Genomic DNA, 15,204 nt, shown 5'->3' with positions numbered 1-15,204 from the left:
GCCTGTCTATATCCCTCTGCAGACTTTGTGCCCTCCTCACAATTTGCTTTCCCACCCATCTTTGTATCATCAGCAAACTTGCCTATTTGACCCATTTATCCCAACGCTCTGTTTTCTGTTAGTTAGCCAATCCTCTATCCACGCCAATATATCATCCCAACCCCGTGAGCTTTTATCGTGCAGTTTTATTTTATCTTGTGTGGCACCTTATCGAATGCCTTCTGGAAATCCAAATACACATTCACTGGTTCCCCCTTATCCATCCTGCTCGTTACATCCTCAAAGAACTCCAGCAAATTTGTCAACCATGATTTCTCTTTCATAAAACCATGCTGACGCATGCTTTTCCAAATGTCCCGCTACTACTTCCTTAATAAATGGACTCCAGCATTTATCCAACAACAGATGTTAGGCTAACTGCTTTTTGTCTGCCTCCTTTTTTTAAAAAAAAATAGGGGCGTTACATTTGCAGTTTTCCAATTTGCTGGGACCGCCCCAGAATCCATGGAATTTTGGTAGATTACAACCAATGCATCCACTATCTCTGCAGCGACTTCTCTTGAGACCCTAGGATGTAATGCAGGGGACCTGTGCGCCTTTAGTCCCATTATTTTAACTAGTACTACTTCATTAGTGATAGTGATTGTATTTAGTTCCTCCCTCCCTATAGGTAGACTATATATATAGGTTGCCCGCATGCAACAAGACCTGGACGACATTCAGGTTTGGGCTAAGTGAATAGTAACATTCGGGCCACACAAGTGCCAGGCAATGATAATGTCCAACAAGCGAGTCTAACCACCGTCCCCTTGATATTTAACGGCATTACCATGGCCGAATCCCACACCATCAACATTATTGACCAGAAACTTAACTGGACCAGCCACATAAATACTGTGGCAACAAGAGCAGGTCAGAGGCTGGGTATTCTGTGGCGAGTGTCTCACTTCCTGACTCCCCAAAGCCTTTCCACCATCTACAAGGCACAAGTCAGGAGTGTGATGGAATACTCTCCACTTGCCTGGATGAGTGCAGCTCCAACAACATGAGAAGATTGACACCATTCAGGACAAAGCAGCCCGCTTGATTGGCAACCCATCCACCACCTTCAACATTCACTCCCTCCACCACTGGCGCACTGTGGCTGCAGTGTGTACCATCTACAAGATGTACTGCAGCAACTCACCAAGGCTTCTTTGGCAGCACCTCCCAAACCCACGACCTCTACCACCTAGAAGGACAAGGGCAGCAGGCGCATGGGAACACCATCACCTGCAAGTTCCCCTCCAAGTTACACACAATCGTCACTTGGAAATATATCGCCATTCCTTCGTTGCGGCTGGGTCAAAATCCTTGTGGTGAAGGAGCACCATAATATGGTGGAATTCTACATTAGGATGGAGAATAAAACAGTTAATTCAGAGACCATGGTCCAGAACTTAAAGAAGGGTAACTCTGAAGGTATGAGGCATGAATTGGCTGGGATAGATTGGCGAATGATACTTAAGGGGTTGACAGTGGATGGGCAATGGCAGACATTTAGAGACCGCATGGATGAACTACAACAATTGTACATCCCTGTCCGGCGTAAAAATAAAAAAAGGAAGGTGGCTCAACCGTGGCTATCAAGTGAAATCAGAGATAGTATTAAAGCCAAGGAAGTGGCATACAAATTGGCCAGAAATAGCAGCGAACCCAGGGACTGGGAGAAATTTAGAACTCAGCAGAGGAGGACAAAGGGTTTGATTAGGGCAGGGAAAATAGAGTACGAGAGGAAGCTTTCAGGGAACATTAAGACGGACTGCAAAAGCCTCTATAGATATGTAAAGAGAAAAAGGTTAGTAAAGACAAACGTAGGTCCCCTGCAGTCAGAATCAGGGGAAGTCATAACAGGGAACAAAGAAATGGCAGACTAATTGAACAAGTATTTTGGTTCGGTATTCACTAAGGAGGACACAAACAACCTTCCGGATATAAAAGGGGTCAGAGGGTCTAGTAAGGAGGAGGAACTGAGGGAAATCCTTATTAGTCGGGAAATTGTGTTGGGGAAATTGATGGGATTGAAGGCCGATAATTCCCCAGGGCCTGATGGACTGCATCCCAGAGTACTTAAGGAGGTGGCCTTGGAAATAGCAGATGCATTGACAGTCATTTTCCAACATTTCATAGACTCTGGATCAGTTCCTATGGAGTGGAAGGTAACCAATGTAACCACACTTTTTAAAAAAGGAGAGAGAAAACAGGAAAACCGCCTGACATCAGTAGTGGGTAAAATGATGCAATCAATTATTAAGGATGTCATAGCAGCGCATTTGGAAAGAGGTGACATGATAGGTCCAAGTCAGCATGGATTTGTGAAAGGGAAATCATGCTTGACAAATCTTCTGGAATTTTTTGAGGATGTTTCCAGTAGAGTGGACAAGGGAGAACCAGTTGATGTGGTGTATTTGGACTTTCAGAAGGCTTTCGACAAGGTCCCACACAAGAGATTAATGTGCAAAGTTAAAGCACATGGGATTGGGGGTAGTATGCTGACGTGGATTGAGAACTGGTTGGCAGACAGGAAGCAAAGAGTAGGAGTAAATGGGTACTTTTCAGAATGGTAGGCAGTGACTAGTGGAGTACCGCAAGGTTCTGTGCTGGGGCTCCAGCTGTTTACATTGTACATTAATGATTTAGATGAGGGGATTAAATGTAGTATCTCCAAATTTGCAGATGACACCAAGTTGGGTGGCAGTGTGAGCTGTGAGGAGGATGCTATGAGGCTGCAGAGTGACTTGGATAAGTTAGGTGAGTGGGCAAATGTATGGCAGATGAAGTATAATGTGGATAAATGTGAGGTTATCCACTTTGGTGGTAAAAACAGAGACAGACTATTATCTGAATGATGACAGATTAGGAAAAGGGGAGGTGCAACGAGACCTGGGTATCATGGTACATCAGTCATTGAAGGTAGGCATGCAGGTACAGCAGGCGGTTAAGAAAGCAAATGGCATGTTGGCCTTCATAGCGAGGGGATTTGAGTACAGGGGCAGGGAGGTGTTACTACAGTTGTACAGGGCTTTGGTGAGGCTACACCTGGAGTAGTGTGTACAGTTTTGGTCTCCTAACTTGAGGAAGGACATTCTTGCTATTGACGGAGTGCAGCGAAGGTTCACCAGACTGATTCCTGGGATGGCGGGACTGACATATCAAGAAAGGCTGGATCAACTGGGCTTGTATTCACTGGAGTTCAGAAGAATGAGAGGGGATCTCATAAAATTCTGACGGGTTTAGACAGGTTAGATGCAGGAAGAATGTTCCCAATGTTGGGGAAGCCCAGAACCAGGGGTCACAGTCTAAGAATAAGGGGGTAAGTCATTTAGGACCGAGATGAGGACAAACTTCTTCACCCAGAGAGTGGTGAACCTGTGGAATTCTCTACCACAGGAAGTTGTTGATGCCAATTCACTAAATATATTCAAAAAGGAGTTTGATGTAGTCCTTACTACTAGGGGGATCAAGGGGTATGGTGAGAAAGCAGGAAAGGGGTACTGAAGTTGCATGTTCATCCATGAACTCATTGAATGGCGGTGCAGGCTCGAAGGGCCAAATGGCCTACTCCTGCACCTATTTTCTATGTTTCTATGTTCACCACACAGACTGCAGCAGCTCACCACCTTCTCAGGGGCAATTAGGATGGGCAATAAATGCCAGCCTTGCCCACATACCAGGAACAAATAAAAAGGAGGGTAAAGTGGTCACAAGTCAGAGCTCAAGAAGAATGGAAAGTAAAACTCCCAGTCAGGAGTTACCGATCGCGTAGACGATGATGTCTCAAAATGTACAATAACTTGTTGGTTAATGCCGCAAATTAAGGAGGACCCAGTAAATGGGTAGTTCCTTTTGCCACAGAAGCATAATATATCACCATTCCAACAACAAACACATTGAGGGGCTGGAACTATTTGTATCAAGCTTCAGCAAACTGCGTATTAGTCCTGACGTTCCAAGATGTGGAGTCTCACGTTAGGCGCTCAGAACATACTTGGTCTCCTAATATTTTGCTACTTATCAAAGGGCTCCAGTAGAGAAGAGAACAGCGCCTCAACTGTGGTCTGATGTAAAGATAAAGTGGGTGGGACCCATGACCAGATCTGCAAAACAGAGCAATAAATGCTCAAGTTCATATGCTTTTCACCAAATGGGTATATGTTTCCCCAACATCCAAAGATACTGCGGAGATTACCAATATCCTGCTGATCGATCAGATGGAACTCGCCCATGTATAGAAACTGATACGGATGATAAAGATTTAGTATACCAGAGAGTAAAATTACATCTTCACATGGCACAACACCCTGTGCCCTCAGGACATGTAGCACACTGTCCTACACTGGTCAGTATGCTCAAGAAGTACATATGTTCTAGTAGGAAAGACTGAGATGTTACATTGTCTCTCGTATCAATGGTTATCCCAAAAATTCCAGCGGAGTAACTCCATTCAAGATAATGGTAGATAAAGACAAATTACATCAAATACACACCCAAGCTGGTCATTGCTGAATGAAGACTTATGTTTTGTTGACCGAAAAAAATGAGTGCTTAGAACTTCATCCTTGTATTTAGCCCTACACGGTCTTGTCCTTCCTTCCCTCCCTCCGCTGAGATTATGGCCAGACGAAATGAAGAGGAATTCTCACAAATAGCCCTGAAGACCTATTCTTATCGGTGTTGTCTAACTATAAGCCCAGCAGAATAAATAGTTTTGCAGCTACCAGACTTTTTTTGCTCAAGCAATTAAGACAGTGCTCATTACATGGAATATAATGTGGAAAAATGTGAAGTATCCACTTTGGTAGGAAAAATAGAAAAGCAGAGTATTTTTTAAATGGTGAGAGATTGGGAAATGTTGGTGTTCAGAGGGACCTGGGTGTCCTTGTACACAGATCACTGAAAGTTAAGTGTGAGGAGCTCATGGACTTCTCTTTATCACCAAGTTTGAGACCATTCATTCAGCTGTCACTGCTATTTCCCCCCCCAACCCCAGCAGCTAAACTCCCTCCCAGCTACCTCACCCCAGGTCTGAACCTGCAGGCTCTCTCCCCTCATGCCCTCTCCAAGTACTTGGCGTCCTTTCTGCTTCCTTGACCCTATTCCCACTAAACTGCAAACCAGCCAACTTTTTTCCCCATTTTTCTGCTCCAGCTTCCAATTGTTTCCCCTCTAAATTTTCATTGAACTCTGCTTTTATTTTGATCTTTATTTGCCTTTACAACAAGTGCTGCAAATTTACTAGTTTTTTTAAAATTCAAATTAAAAACAAAGAAGTCAAAGAGCTACAGTCATGCAACAAAGCACCTCTTCCCATCTGCAAGTTCGGAAACCCATTCGCAGGTCCTTTGTCCAGGTACGTTTGGGACGTTTCACCATGTAAATACAAGTTATTGTTGTTGTTGTAATTAACATATGACCAACAGCCTTACCCTCAACCCTCCAGGTTTCCATGCATTAAAGAGCTCACCTACAGTCCCTTTTCAATTTGGACACAGGGTCCCTACTCTTCCCCGTTGTTGACTGGCCTGTGTTTTCCAACATATATTTTAGATTTCCTCATTTACTCTCCCGTCGCACCTCCGGGAACTCTGCAGTAAATACTCACATATGGAGAGTACAACTCCCCCGTTTCTGTAATCCCACCCGGCATTTTCAGTTCCTCCAGCGGCAACTTGCACCAGTCCGATGATGGATCTGCATTAAAAATATTGAAACTTTTAAAAAATGAAGCCATGCAGTAATTTTAGGAATATTTTCCAAAAGTAAAAAACTTTATAATAATCTTATTGATAATCAAAATATCACCCAATAGAAAACAGTTTTCCACTACATATTTCTTACACACTCTTATGGGTGGCTCCTTAGATCTGCTGTACAGGGTGCTATGACAATGATCAAATAGAGCAGAGAAATCTTAAAAATTACAGAACTGAAGGAGTCTATTGAGCCCACGGTACCTCTGCCAGTCACCTATCCAACTATAGCTGTCTCCTACAACTTGGCTTGATTCCCACAGTGGCTCCTGAATTGGCCACAAACTTTCCTTTCACCTCCCCCAGAAGCAAGCTTGGTTAGGGGATGTGGTGGGCCATGTCTGATTGGGGCAGGCTGGATGGTTATTCCACACCCCCAACCACCTTTTTTCCTATGGTCATGTGCTTTCAAATACTTATCTAAATTCCTTTTTAAATGAGATTGTTACCATTTCCATCATTCTTCCATTCTTCTCCAGTATCTCTACTCCATCTTCAAGGCATCACCCTTGCATGGTTCAATTCCTACCTTGCTGAAGATAGCCAATGTAACTCAAGCAATGCTGCTCTCTCCTGCCTCACACCATCACTTCTGAAGTCCAAGGATCTACCTTTGACCTCCCTTCTTCCTGTTCATCTCTCACAATCATAGAAATTTACACCCAGGAGGCCATTCGGCCCATCGTGTCCGTGCCTTTCCTTTCACACTATCACAACATCACAACCCCCTTTCTATCTTCATTATCCAAATGTCTTAACCACCCCTCCACCTTCCAGAAGTTGCAAATCTTGGAGAATTTTACTTAAATCAAAATATTGTATTTTCCCATCCATACTTGAATTAACAATTGGATTGGGTGGGATACTGGGCTGGTGGGCAGTGTGGTGGTGGGCAGTGTGGTGGTGGGAGTAGTTCAGTGGTGAAAAGGTATTCTTAGTATCACAACACAATTACTGATTGGAAAAGCTGTTCAGCCCATCTTAAATCACCCATCCAGAAGAACCCTACAGGTTCCCCTCCATTTCAGCATCTAATAGTTTTTGAAATGATTGCAGGGTTTGCGCCTCCATGGGTCAACCAAATATCAGTCTTAAATTTACCTTTTACTAGTTTTAACTAATCCCCTTGTACTGCTCACAATTTAAAGAAATATTTCAGAATGACCTTCTCCATTCCCGTGCCTATTTTGTCGACCTCTAATATCACCTCTCGGACACCTCCTTCCCAAGCTTAAAAGGAGCAGGAGTGGGAGCCAGAGCAGGCAGTTTAAAAGAACGAGAATGGGAGCCAGAGTGGGCAGTTTAAAAGAATGGGAGTCGGAGAAGAGCAGACAGATAAAAACTGCACGGTGAAAAAAAGGGTGATGTCACAGGAGAGCAGGTAGGTGATTGTGTGTTGAGTATTACAACTTTTCTTTGCTTTCTAAGTTAGGGAAGAGGTTAAATTAAGAGCTGAGAAATTGTAACTTGCTAGCACTTATTAAATTAATAACTTAGAACAGATAAAATAATTAAACAATAAAACTCATCAACTGAATAAAAGTTTTAATGAATTAATAAATAAAACCAGGTCAGAGAGGGCAGGGCAGGTGTTGTGTGGTAACTGCAGCATGTGGGAGTTGGCAGAGAGCATCACGATCCCGAGCAACCACATCTGCAGTGTCTACAGCTCGAGGAACTTCAGCTCACTGATAGCAGACATTGCGATGCATCAGGAAGGGAAAGAGCTACCTGGACACTTTTATCCAGGAGCAGTCACACCCCTTAAGTTAGGTAGTGGTACAGGTCTGGTTAGTGGTCAGGGACAGGTGGGTGCAACTGCAACTCAGGCAGGTAAGGGGACCCCAGGTGCGGTGCTGGAGGAACCCCAGCCTTTGCTTTTATCCAACAGCTATGAGGTTTTGGCTGCCTGTGTGGATGAGGGAAAAACCTGCAGGATGGATGAACAGGTTAACCATGGCACCATGGTGCAGGAGGCCATTCAAGTACAGGAGTGAAAGGGAATGTAGCTGTGGTAGGGGACAGTCAGAGGGATAGATACAGTTCTCTGCAGCCGCGACTGGGAGTTCCGAAGGTTGTGTTGCCTGTCAGGGTTAAAGACATCTCCTTGTGGATGGAGAAGAACTTGGAGTGGGAGGGGCAGGATCCAGTTGTCGTGGTCCACGTAGGAACCAACGACATAGGTAGAACTAGGAATGAGGTTCTGCTGAAAGAGTTTGAGGAGTTGGGGCCCAAATTAAAAAGCAGAATCTCAAAGGTAATAATCTCTGGATTGTTACCTGAGCCATGTGCCAATTGGTATAGGGACAAGCAAATTAGAGAGTTAAATGCGCAGCTCAGAGAGTGGTGTGGGAGGCAGGGGTTTTGCTTCATGGGGCACTGGCACCAGTACCAGGGGAAAAAGGGGGCTGTTCCATTGGGACTGGCTCCACTTAAACCGGGCTGGAACCAGTGTCCTGACGAATCGAATAACTAGGGCAGTAGACAGGGCTTTAAACTAATGAAGGGGCAGGGGAAGTGGTTTGAGGAAAGAGTAAATTTAAAAGCAGCAAGAGATATGTCAGGGCTCTAGAGCAAAGCAGAGTTTTTGGTAAAAATAAGCAGAGTGGGTCAGGAAGGGACAGCGAGAGTAACAAAGGTAACAGGGCATCAGTGACTAAGGTGACATCAAGGACAAATGGAAAAAATGTCAAAGCTAAAGGCACTATATCTAATTATTCGAAGCATTCGCAACAAAATAGATGAATAGTGCAGACAGAAATTAATAGGTTTCATCTAATAGCCATTACGGAGACATGGTTGCAAAGTGACCAAGACTGGGAACTAAATATTCCAAGATACTTAACTTTTAGAAGAGATAGGCAAAATGGAAAAGGTAGCCCTGTTAATAATGGTAGAGAGATCTTAGCTCGGAAAATCTAGTAGTAGAATCAGTTTGAGTGGAGCGAAGAAACAGCAAGGGGCAGAAAACATTGGTGGGAGTTGTTTATAGGCCCCCAAACAGTAGTCGCAGAGTATAAATCAGGAAATTAGAGGTGCATGTAACAAGGGTAATATAGTAATCATGGGGGACTTTAATCGACATATAGACTGGGCAAATCAAATATGCAGTAATAGTGTAGAGGACAAATTCATGGAATGCGTCAGTTGCCCTTGTCCTTCTGGGCGGTAGAGGTCGTGGGTTTGGGAGGTGTTGCTGAAGAAGCCTTGGCGAGTTGCTGCAGTGCATCTTGTAGATGGTGCACACTGCAGCCACGGTGCGCCGGTGGTGGAGGGAGTGAATGTTGAAGGTGGTGGATGGGATGCCAATCAAGCGGGCTGCTTTGTCCTGGATGGTGTTGAGTGTTGTTGGAGCTGCACTCAGCCAGACAAGTGGAGGGTATTCCATCACACTCCTGACTTGTGCCTTGTAAATGCTGGAAAGGCTTTGGGGAGTCAGGAGGTGAGACACTCGCCGCAGAATACCCAGCCTCTGACCTGCTCTTGTTGCCACATTTATGTGGCTGGTCCAGTTAAGTTTCTGGTCAATGGTGACCCCCAGGATATTGATGGTGGGGGATTCGGCGATGGTAATGCCGGTGAATATCAAGGGGCGGTGATTAGGCTCTCGCTTGTTGGAGATGGCCATTGCCTGGCATTTGTGTGGCGCAATTATTACTTGCCACTTATCAGCCCAAGCCTGAATGTCGTCCAGGTCTTATTGCATGCGGGCATGGACTGCTCCATTTTCTGAGGAAATACGAGTGGAACGGAACACTGCAATCATCAGCGAACATCCCCACTTCTGACAAAATGGAGAGGTGGTCATTGATGAATTAGCTGAAGATGGTTGGGCCTAGGACCTTCTGCAGTGATGTCCTGGGGCTTGGAAGATTGACCAACAACCACCTTTCTTTGTGCTAGGTATGGCTCCAGCCAGCAGAGAGTTTTCCCCCTGATAATGATTTCAGTTTTACTAGGGCTCCTTTGTTGCCACATTTGGTCAAATGCTGCCTTGATGTCAAGGGCAGTCACTTTCACCTTATCTCTGGAATTCAGCTCTTTTGTCCACGTTTGGACCAAGGTCTGGAGCAGAGTGGTCCTGGTAGAACCCAAACTGAGCATCGGTGAGGTGGTTATTGGCAAGTAAGTGCCACTTGATAGCAGAACTGACGACACCTTCCATCACTTTGCTGATGATTGAGAGTAGACTAATGGGGCAGTAATTGGCCAGATTGGATTTGTCCTGCTTATTGTGGATAGGACATACCTGGGCAGTTTTCCACATTGTAGCTGTATTGGAACAGCTTGGTTAGAGGCGTGGCTAGTTCTGGAGCAAGTCTTCAGCACGACAGCCGGGATGTGGTCAGGTCTGAAAGCCTTTGCTGTATTCAATGCGCTCAGCCATTTCTTGATATCATGTGGCTTGGTGGGGACGTCAGGAGGAGGCGGCTGAATTGGATCATCCACTTGGCATTTCTGGCTGAAGATGTTTGCAAATGCTTCAGCCTCTGTTTTTGCACTCGAGATTTGGGATATTCATGGAGCCTCCTCCTCCTGTTAGTTTTTATAATTGTCTACCATCATTCACAACTGGATGTGGCAGGACTGCAGAGCTTTGATCTGATCCGTTGATTGTAGGATTGCTAAGCTCTGTCCATACCATGCTGCTTCCACTATTTAGCATGCATGTAGTCCTGTGTTGCAGCTTCCCCAGGTTGGCACCTCATTTTTAGGTACACCTGATGCTGCTCCTGGTATGCTCTTCTGCACTTCTCATTGAACCAGGATTGGTCCACTGGCTCGATGGTAATGGTAGTGAGGGATATGCCGGGCCATGAAGTTACAGATTGTGGTGGAATACAATTCTGCTGTTGCTGATGGCCCACAATGCCTCATGGATGTCCAGTTTTGAGCTGCTAGATCAGTTCTGAATCTATCTCATTAGCACAGTGGTAGTGCCACACAGTACGATGGAGGAGGTCTTCAGTGCGAAGACAGGAATTTGTCTGCACAAGGACACTGCTACCAAAGCTGTCATGGACAGATGCATCTGCGACAGGTAAATTGGTGAGGATGAGGTTAAGTAGTTTTTCCCTCGTGTTGGTTCTCTCCACCTGTCGCAGGCCCAGTCTGACAGATATAACCTTTAGGACTTTGCCAACTCGGTCAGTAGTGGTGCTACGGAGCCACACTCTGATGAACATTGAAACCATCCACCCAGAGTACATTCTGTGCCCTTGCTACCCTCAGTGCTTCTTCCAAGTGGTGTTCAACATAGGGAAAGATCATTTCCTCGGGTGGAAGTTAGTGACGAAGGCTCATCAATTTGAAATTGTCACTAATGTGTGGAGAGAGGCGAGGAGAAATTTCTTTACACCAAGGGTTCCTGCAGTGTAGAAAGTTTGGGCACTAGTCATAGTTGAGGCAGAGACTATTGCATCTACCAAAAAAACTTGTATAATTAGCAGAAATAGTCAACACTACACAGAGAGCAGGCAGTGGAATTAGTAAGGTATTGATTCCGGGCTATGGGGAGAGAGCAGGCCAATGGGATTAGTTAGATAAGAACATAAGAAATAGAAGGAGTCGGCCATTTGAACCCTCGAGCCTGCTCCGCCATTCAATGAGATCATGTCTGATCTGATCATGGGCTCAACTCTACTTCCCTGCCGCTCCCCATAACCCTCGACTTGCCTATAGATCAAAAATCTGTCTATAGAAACATAGAAATCCACAGAGCAGAAGGAGGCCATTTCGGCCCATCGTGTCCGCACCGACCGACAAAGAACCGCACCGCCCTCAGTCAGCAGCCCTGAAGGTTACTTATAAACCTATGAACAATGAACAATGACGGAAAGGTAAAGAGCACCAAGCCCAACCAGTCCACCCCACCCCACACAACTGCGACACCCCTTGCACCGAACCATTCTACACTCCACCCATCCTGGCCAATTGGGGAAAAAGAAATCTGGGAAAATTCCTCTCCGACCCATCCAGGCGATCGAAACTAGTCCAGGAGATTACCCTGGCCGTATTCGAATCCCTGCAGTACTTACCATTATATCTGCACCTACCAACAAGAGGTTATCCAGTCTAATCCTAATTACCAGCTCTAGGTCCGTAACCCTTCAGGTTACGGCACTTTAAGTGCCCATCCAAGCACCTTTTAAATGTTGAGGGTTTCTGCATCCACCACCCTTCCAGGCAGAGAGCTCTAGACCCCCACAACCCTCTGCATAAAGAAGCCCCCCCCCCCCTCAAATTCCCTCCGAACCTTCTACTAACCACCTTAAAACTATGCCCCCTCGTAATTGACCCCTCCACCAATTGAAATAGGCCCTTACTATCCACTATCTCCAGGCCCCTCAAAATTTTGTACACCTCAATGAGGTCTCCTCTCAACTTCCTCTGTTCCAATGAGAACAAACCTAGCTCAGATTCTCCATTCCAGGCAGCATCCCAGTAAATCTCCTCTGCATCCTCTCTTGTGCAATCATGTCTTTCCTCTAATACAGCAAAAAGACCTGCACTCCAGCTGTGGCCTAACCAGAGTATTATACAGTTTAAGCATAACCTCCCTGCTCTTATATTCTATGCCTCAGCCAATAAAGGCAAGCATTCCATATGCCCTCTTAACCATCTTATCCACCTGGCCTGCTACTTTCAGGGTTCTGTGGACAAGCACTCCAAGGTCCCTTTGTTCATCTACACTATTAAGTGGCCTACTGCTTAAAGTGTATACCCTTTCCTTATTGGCCCTCCCAAAGTGCATCACCTCACACTTCTTGGAATTAAATTCCATTTGCCACTGCTCTGCCTACCTGACCAGTAGATTGATATTCTCCTGCAGCCCATGACTTTCCTCTTCATTATCAAGCACACAGCCAATTTTAGTGTCATCTGCAAATTTCTTAATCATACTCCTTATATTCAAACCTAAATCATTGATATATACCACAAAAAGCAAGGGTCCCAGTACTGAACGCTGCCAAACCCCACTGGAAACATCCTTCCAGTCACAAAAATATCCATCAACCATTACCCTTTGCTTCCTACCACCAAGCCAATTTTGGATCCAACTAGCCACTTTGCCCTGGATCCCATGGGCTTTAACCTTTGTGACCAGTCTACAATGTGGGACCTTATCAAAAGCTTTGCTAAAGTCCATATCGTACATACTACCCTCATCGACCTGCTTGGTTACCTCCTCAAAAAATTCAAATCGGGTTAGTCAGACACGATCTTCCTTTAACAAATTTGTGCTGACTGTCCCCAATTAATCCTTGCCTTTCCAAATGAAGATTTATCTGTCTTTCAGGATTTTTTTCCAATAATTTTCCCACCACTGAGTTTAGGCTGACAGGCCTGTAATTACTCAGCCTATCCCTTTCTCCCTTCTTAAACAAGGGTACCACATTAGCAGTTCTCCAGCACCATGCCCAAATCCAAAGAGGACTGGAAAACTATGGTCAAGGCCTCTGCTATTTCCTCTTTTACTTTGTTCAACAGCCTGGGATGCATTTCATCCGGGCCTGGGGAATTATCTACTTTCAAAGTTGCTAAACCCCTTAATACCTCCACCTTAAATATATTCAAAGTCTCCACAGCTATCTTGGGGAGAGGATTCCAAAGATTCACAACCCTCAGAAGAAATTCCTCCTCATCTCCATTTTAAATTGGGGGCAACCCCTTATTCTGAAATTATGCCCCCTAATTCTAGATTCCCCCACTAGGGGAAACTTTCTCACTGCATCTACCTTGTCAAGCCCACTCAATTTTGTGTTTCAATAAGATATCCTCTCATTCTTCTAAACTCTGATGAGTATAGGGCCAACCTCCTCAACCTTTCTTCATAAGCCTTCATCTCAGGAATCAACCTAGTTAACCTACTCTGAACTGCCTCCAATGCAAGTATCTCTCTCTTTAAATAGAGACCGAAACTGTACACAGTATTCCAGGTGTAGCAGGACTTCCCTGCTTTTATACTCTATTCCTCTTGCCTACCTGATCACTTGCTGTACCTGCATGCTAACTTTTTGTGTTTCATGCACAAGGACCTCCAGGTCTCTCTGTACTGCAGCACTATGCAAGTTTTCTCCAATTAAATTATAATTTTCTTTTCTATTATTTCTGCCAAAGTGGATAACCTCACATTTTCCCACATTTCCATCTGCCAAATTTTTGCCCACTCTCAGCCTATCTTTGCAGATTTTGTATGTCCTCACAATTTGCTTTCCCACCCATCTTTGTATCATGAGCAAACTTGGCTACATTACACTCAGTCCCTTCATCCAAGTCATTAATATAGATTGTAAATAGTTGAGGCCCCAGCACTGATCCCTGTGGCACCCCACTAGTTACAGTTTGCCAACCGGAAAATGACCCATTTATCCCAACTCTCTGTTTTCTATTAGCTAGCCAATCCTCTATCCATGCTAATATATTACCCCCAACCCCGTGAGCTCTTATCTTGTGCAGTAACTTTTATGTAGCAGTGTATCAAATTACTTCTGGAAATCCAAATACACAACATCTACTGGTTCCCCAATTAACTAGCCTGCTCGTAACATCCTCAAAGAACTCTTAACAAATTTGTCAAACACGATTTCCTTTTCAAAATCCATGTTGACTCTGCTTGATTATACTATTTCCTAAATGTCTTGCTACCACTTCCTTAATAATGGATTCCAGCATTTTCCCAACGACAGATGTTAGGCTAACTGGTCTATAGTTTCCTGCTTTCTGTCTCCTTGAATAGGAGCGTTACATTTGCAGTTTTCCAATCCACTCAGACTTCTCCAAAATCCAAGGAAATTTGGTACATTACAACCAATGCACCCACTATCTCTGCAGCCACTTTTTAGTGGCCTACCACTAATCTTCACAACATTGTCTGCCTGTAGTCCCATTAGTTTACCGAGTACTTTGTCCTCTAATCGTGATTGTTTTAAGTTCCTCCCTCCCTATAACCCTTTGATTATCTATTATTGGGATCCTTGTAGTATCTTCTACCGTGAAGACCAAAATATCCCTCACTCAACCCTTCCCCCACTCGCACGCACCCCACTCTTCACTTCACTTCACCTCACCCCTCCCTCTCCCTATTCTCCCCCTGACTCACCTCAGTACCGGGCCGGTTGCCGTTTCCGCGCGGGCGGGTCACGGGACCCGGATTTAAGCTGCCCGGGGTGCGCATGCGCAGTATGCGGTCCTGTCACTGTGGTGACGTCACCAGCGGGCGACCGAGTCACGTGCGCTGCTCCAGCCGCAGGCGGGAAATTCAAACCGGCTCATGGCTTGAGAGCAACCGCGGGAAGGGCAGTCCAGACACACACCGTCACACTGCCACACACGCAAGATCGCTCGCTCACCCTCACAATGACTCACTCACTCATCCTCACAATGACTCACTCGCTCATCCTGACTCACTCAC

General features: G+C 45.1%; 1 protein-coding gene across 1 annotated transcript in view; it reads right to left on the bottom strand.

Moving 5' to 3' along the window:
- Nucleotides 1–14,957, bottom strand: part of tmem104 (transmembrane protein 104) — a 300,243-nt gene extending 285,286 nt beyond the window's left edge. Inside the window, exons 1-2 of the mRNA XM_070856816.1 lie at nucleotides 14,893–14,957; nucleotides 5,642–5,730 (exon numbers count right to left, since the gene is read on the bottom strand). Of these exons, the coding sequence (XP_070712917.1) occupies nucleotides 5,642–5,686 (45 nt within the window). The 5' untranslated portion in view covers nucleotides 5,687–5,730; nucleotides 14,893–14,957. The remainder of the gene's footprint in view (nucleotides 1–5,641; nucleotides 5,731–14,892) is intronic.
- Nucleotides 14,958–15,204: the final 247 nt, after the last annotated feature.

The sequence above is a fragment of the Pristiophorus japonicus genome, chromosome 16 (genome assembly GCF_044704955.1).
Source record: "Pristiophorus japonicus isolate sPriJap1 chromosome 16, sPriJap1.hap1, whole genome shotgun sequence".
Classification (NCBI taxonomy): domain Eukaryota; kingdom Metazoa; phylum Chordata; class Chondrichthyes; family Pristiophoridae; genus Pristiophorus; species Pristiophorus japonicus.
The sequence above is the reverse complement of the archived record's forward strand: the minus strand, read 5'-3'. Positions and strand labels throughout refer to the sequence as shown.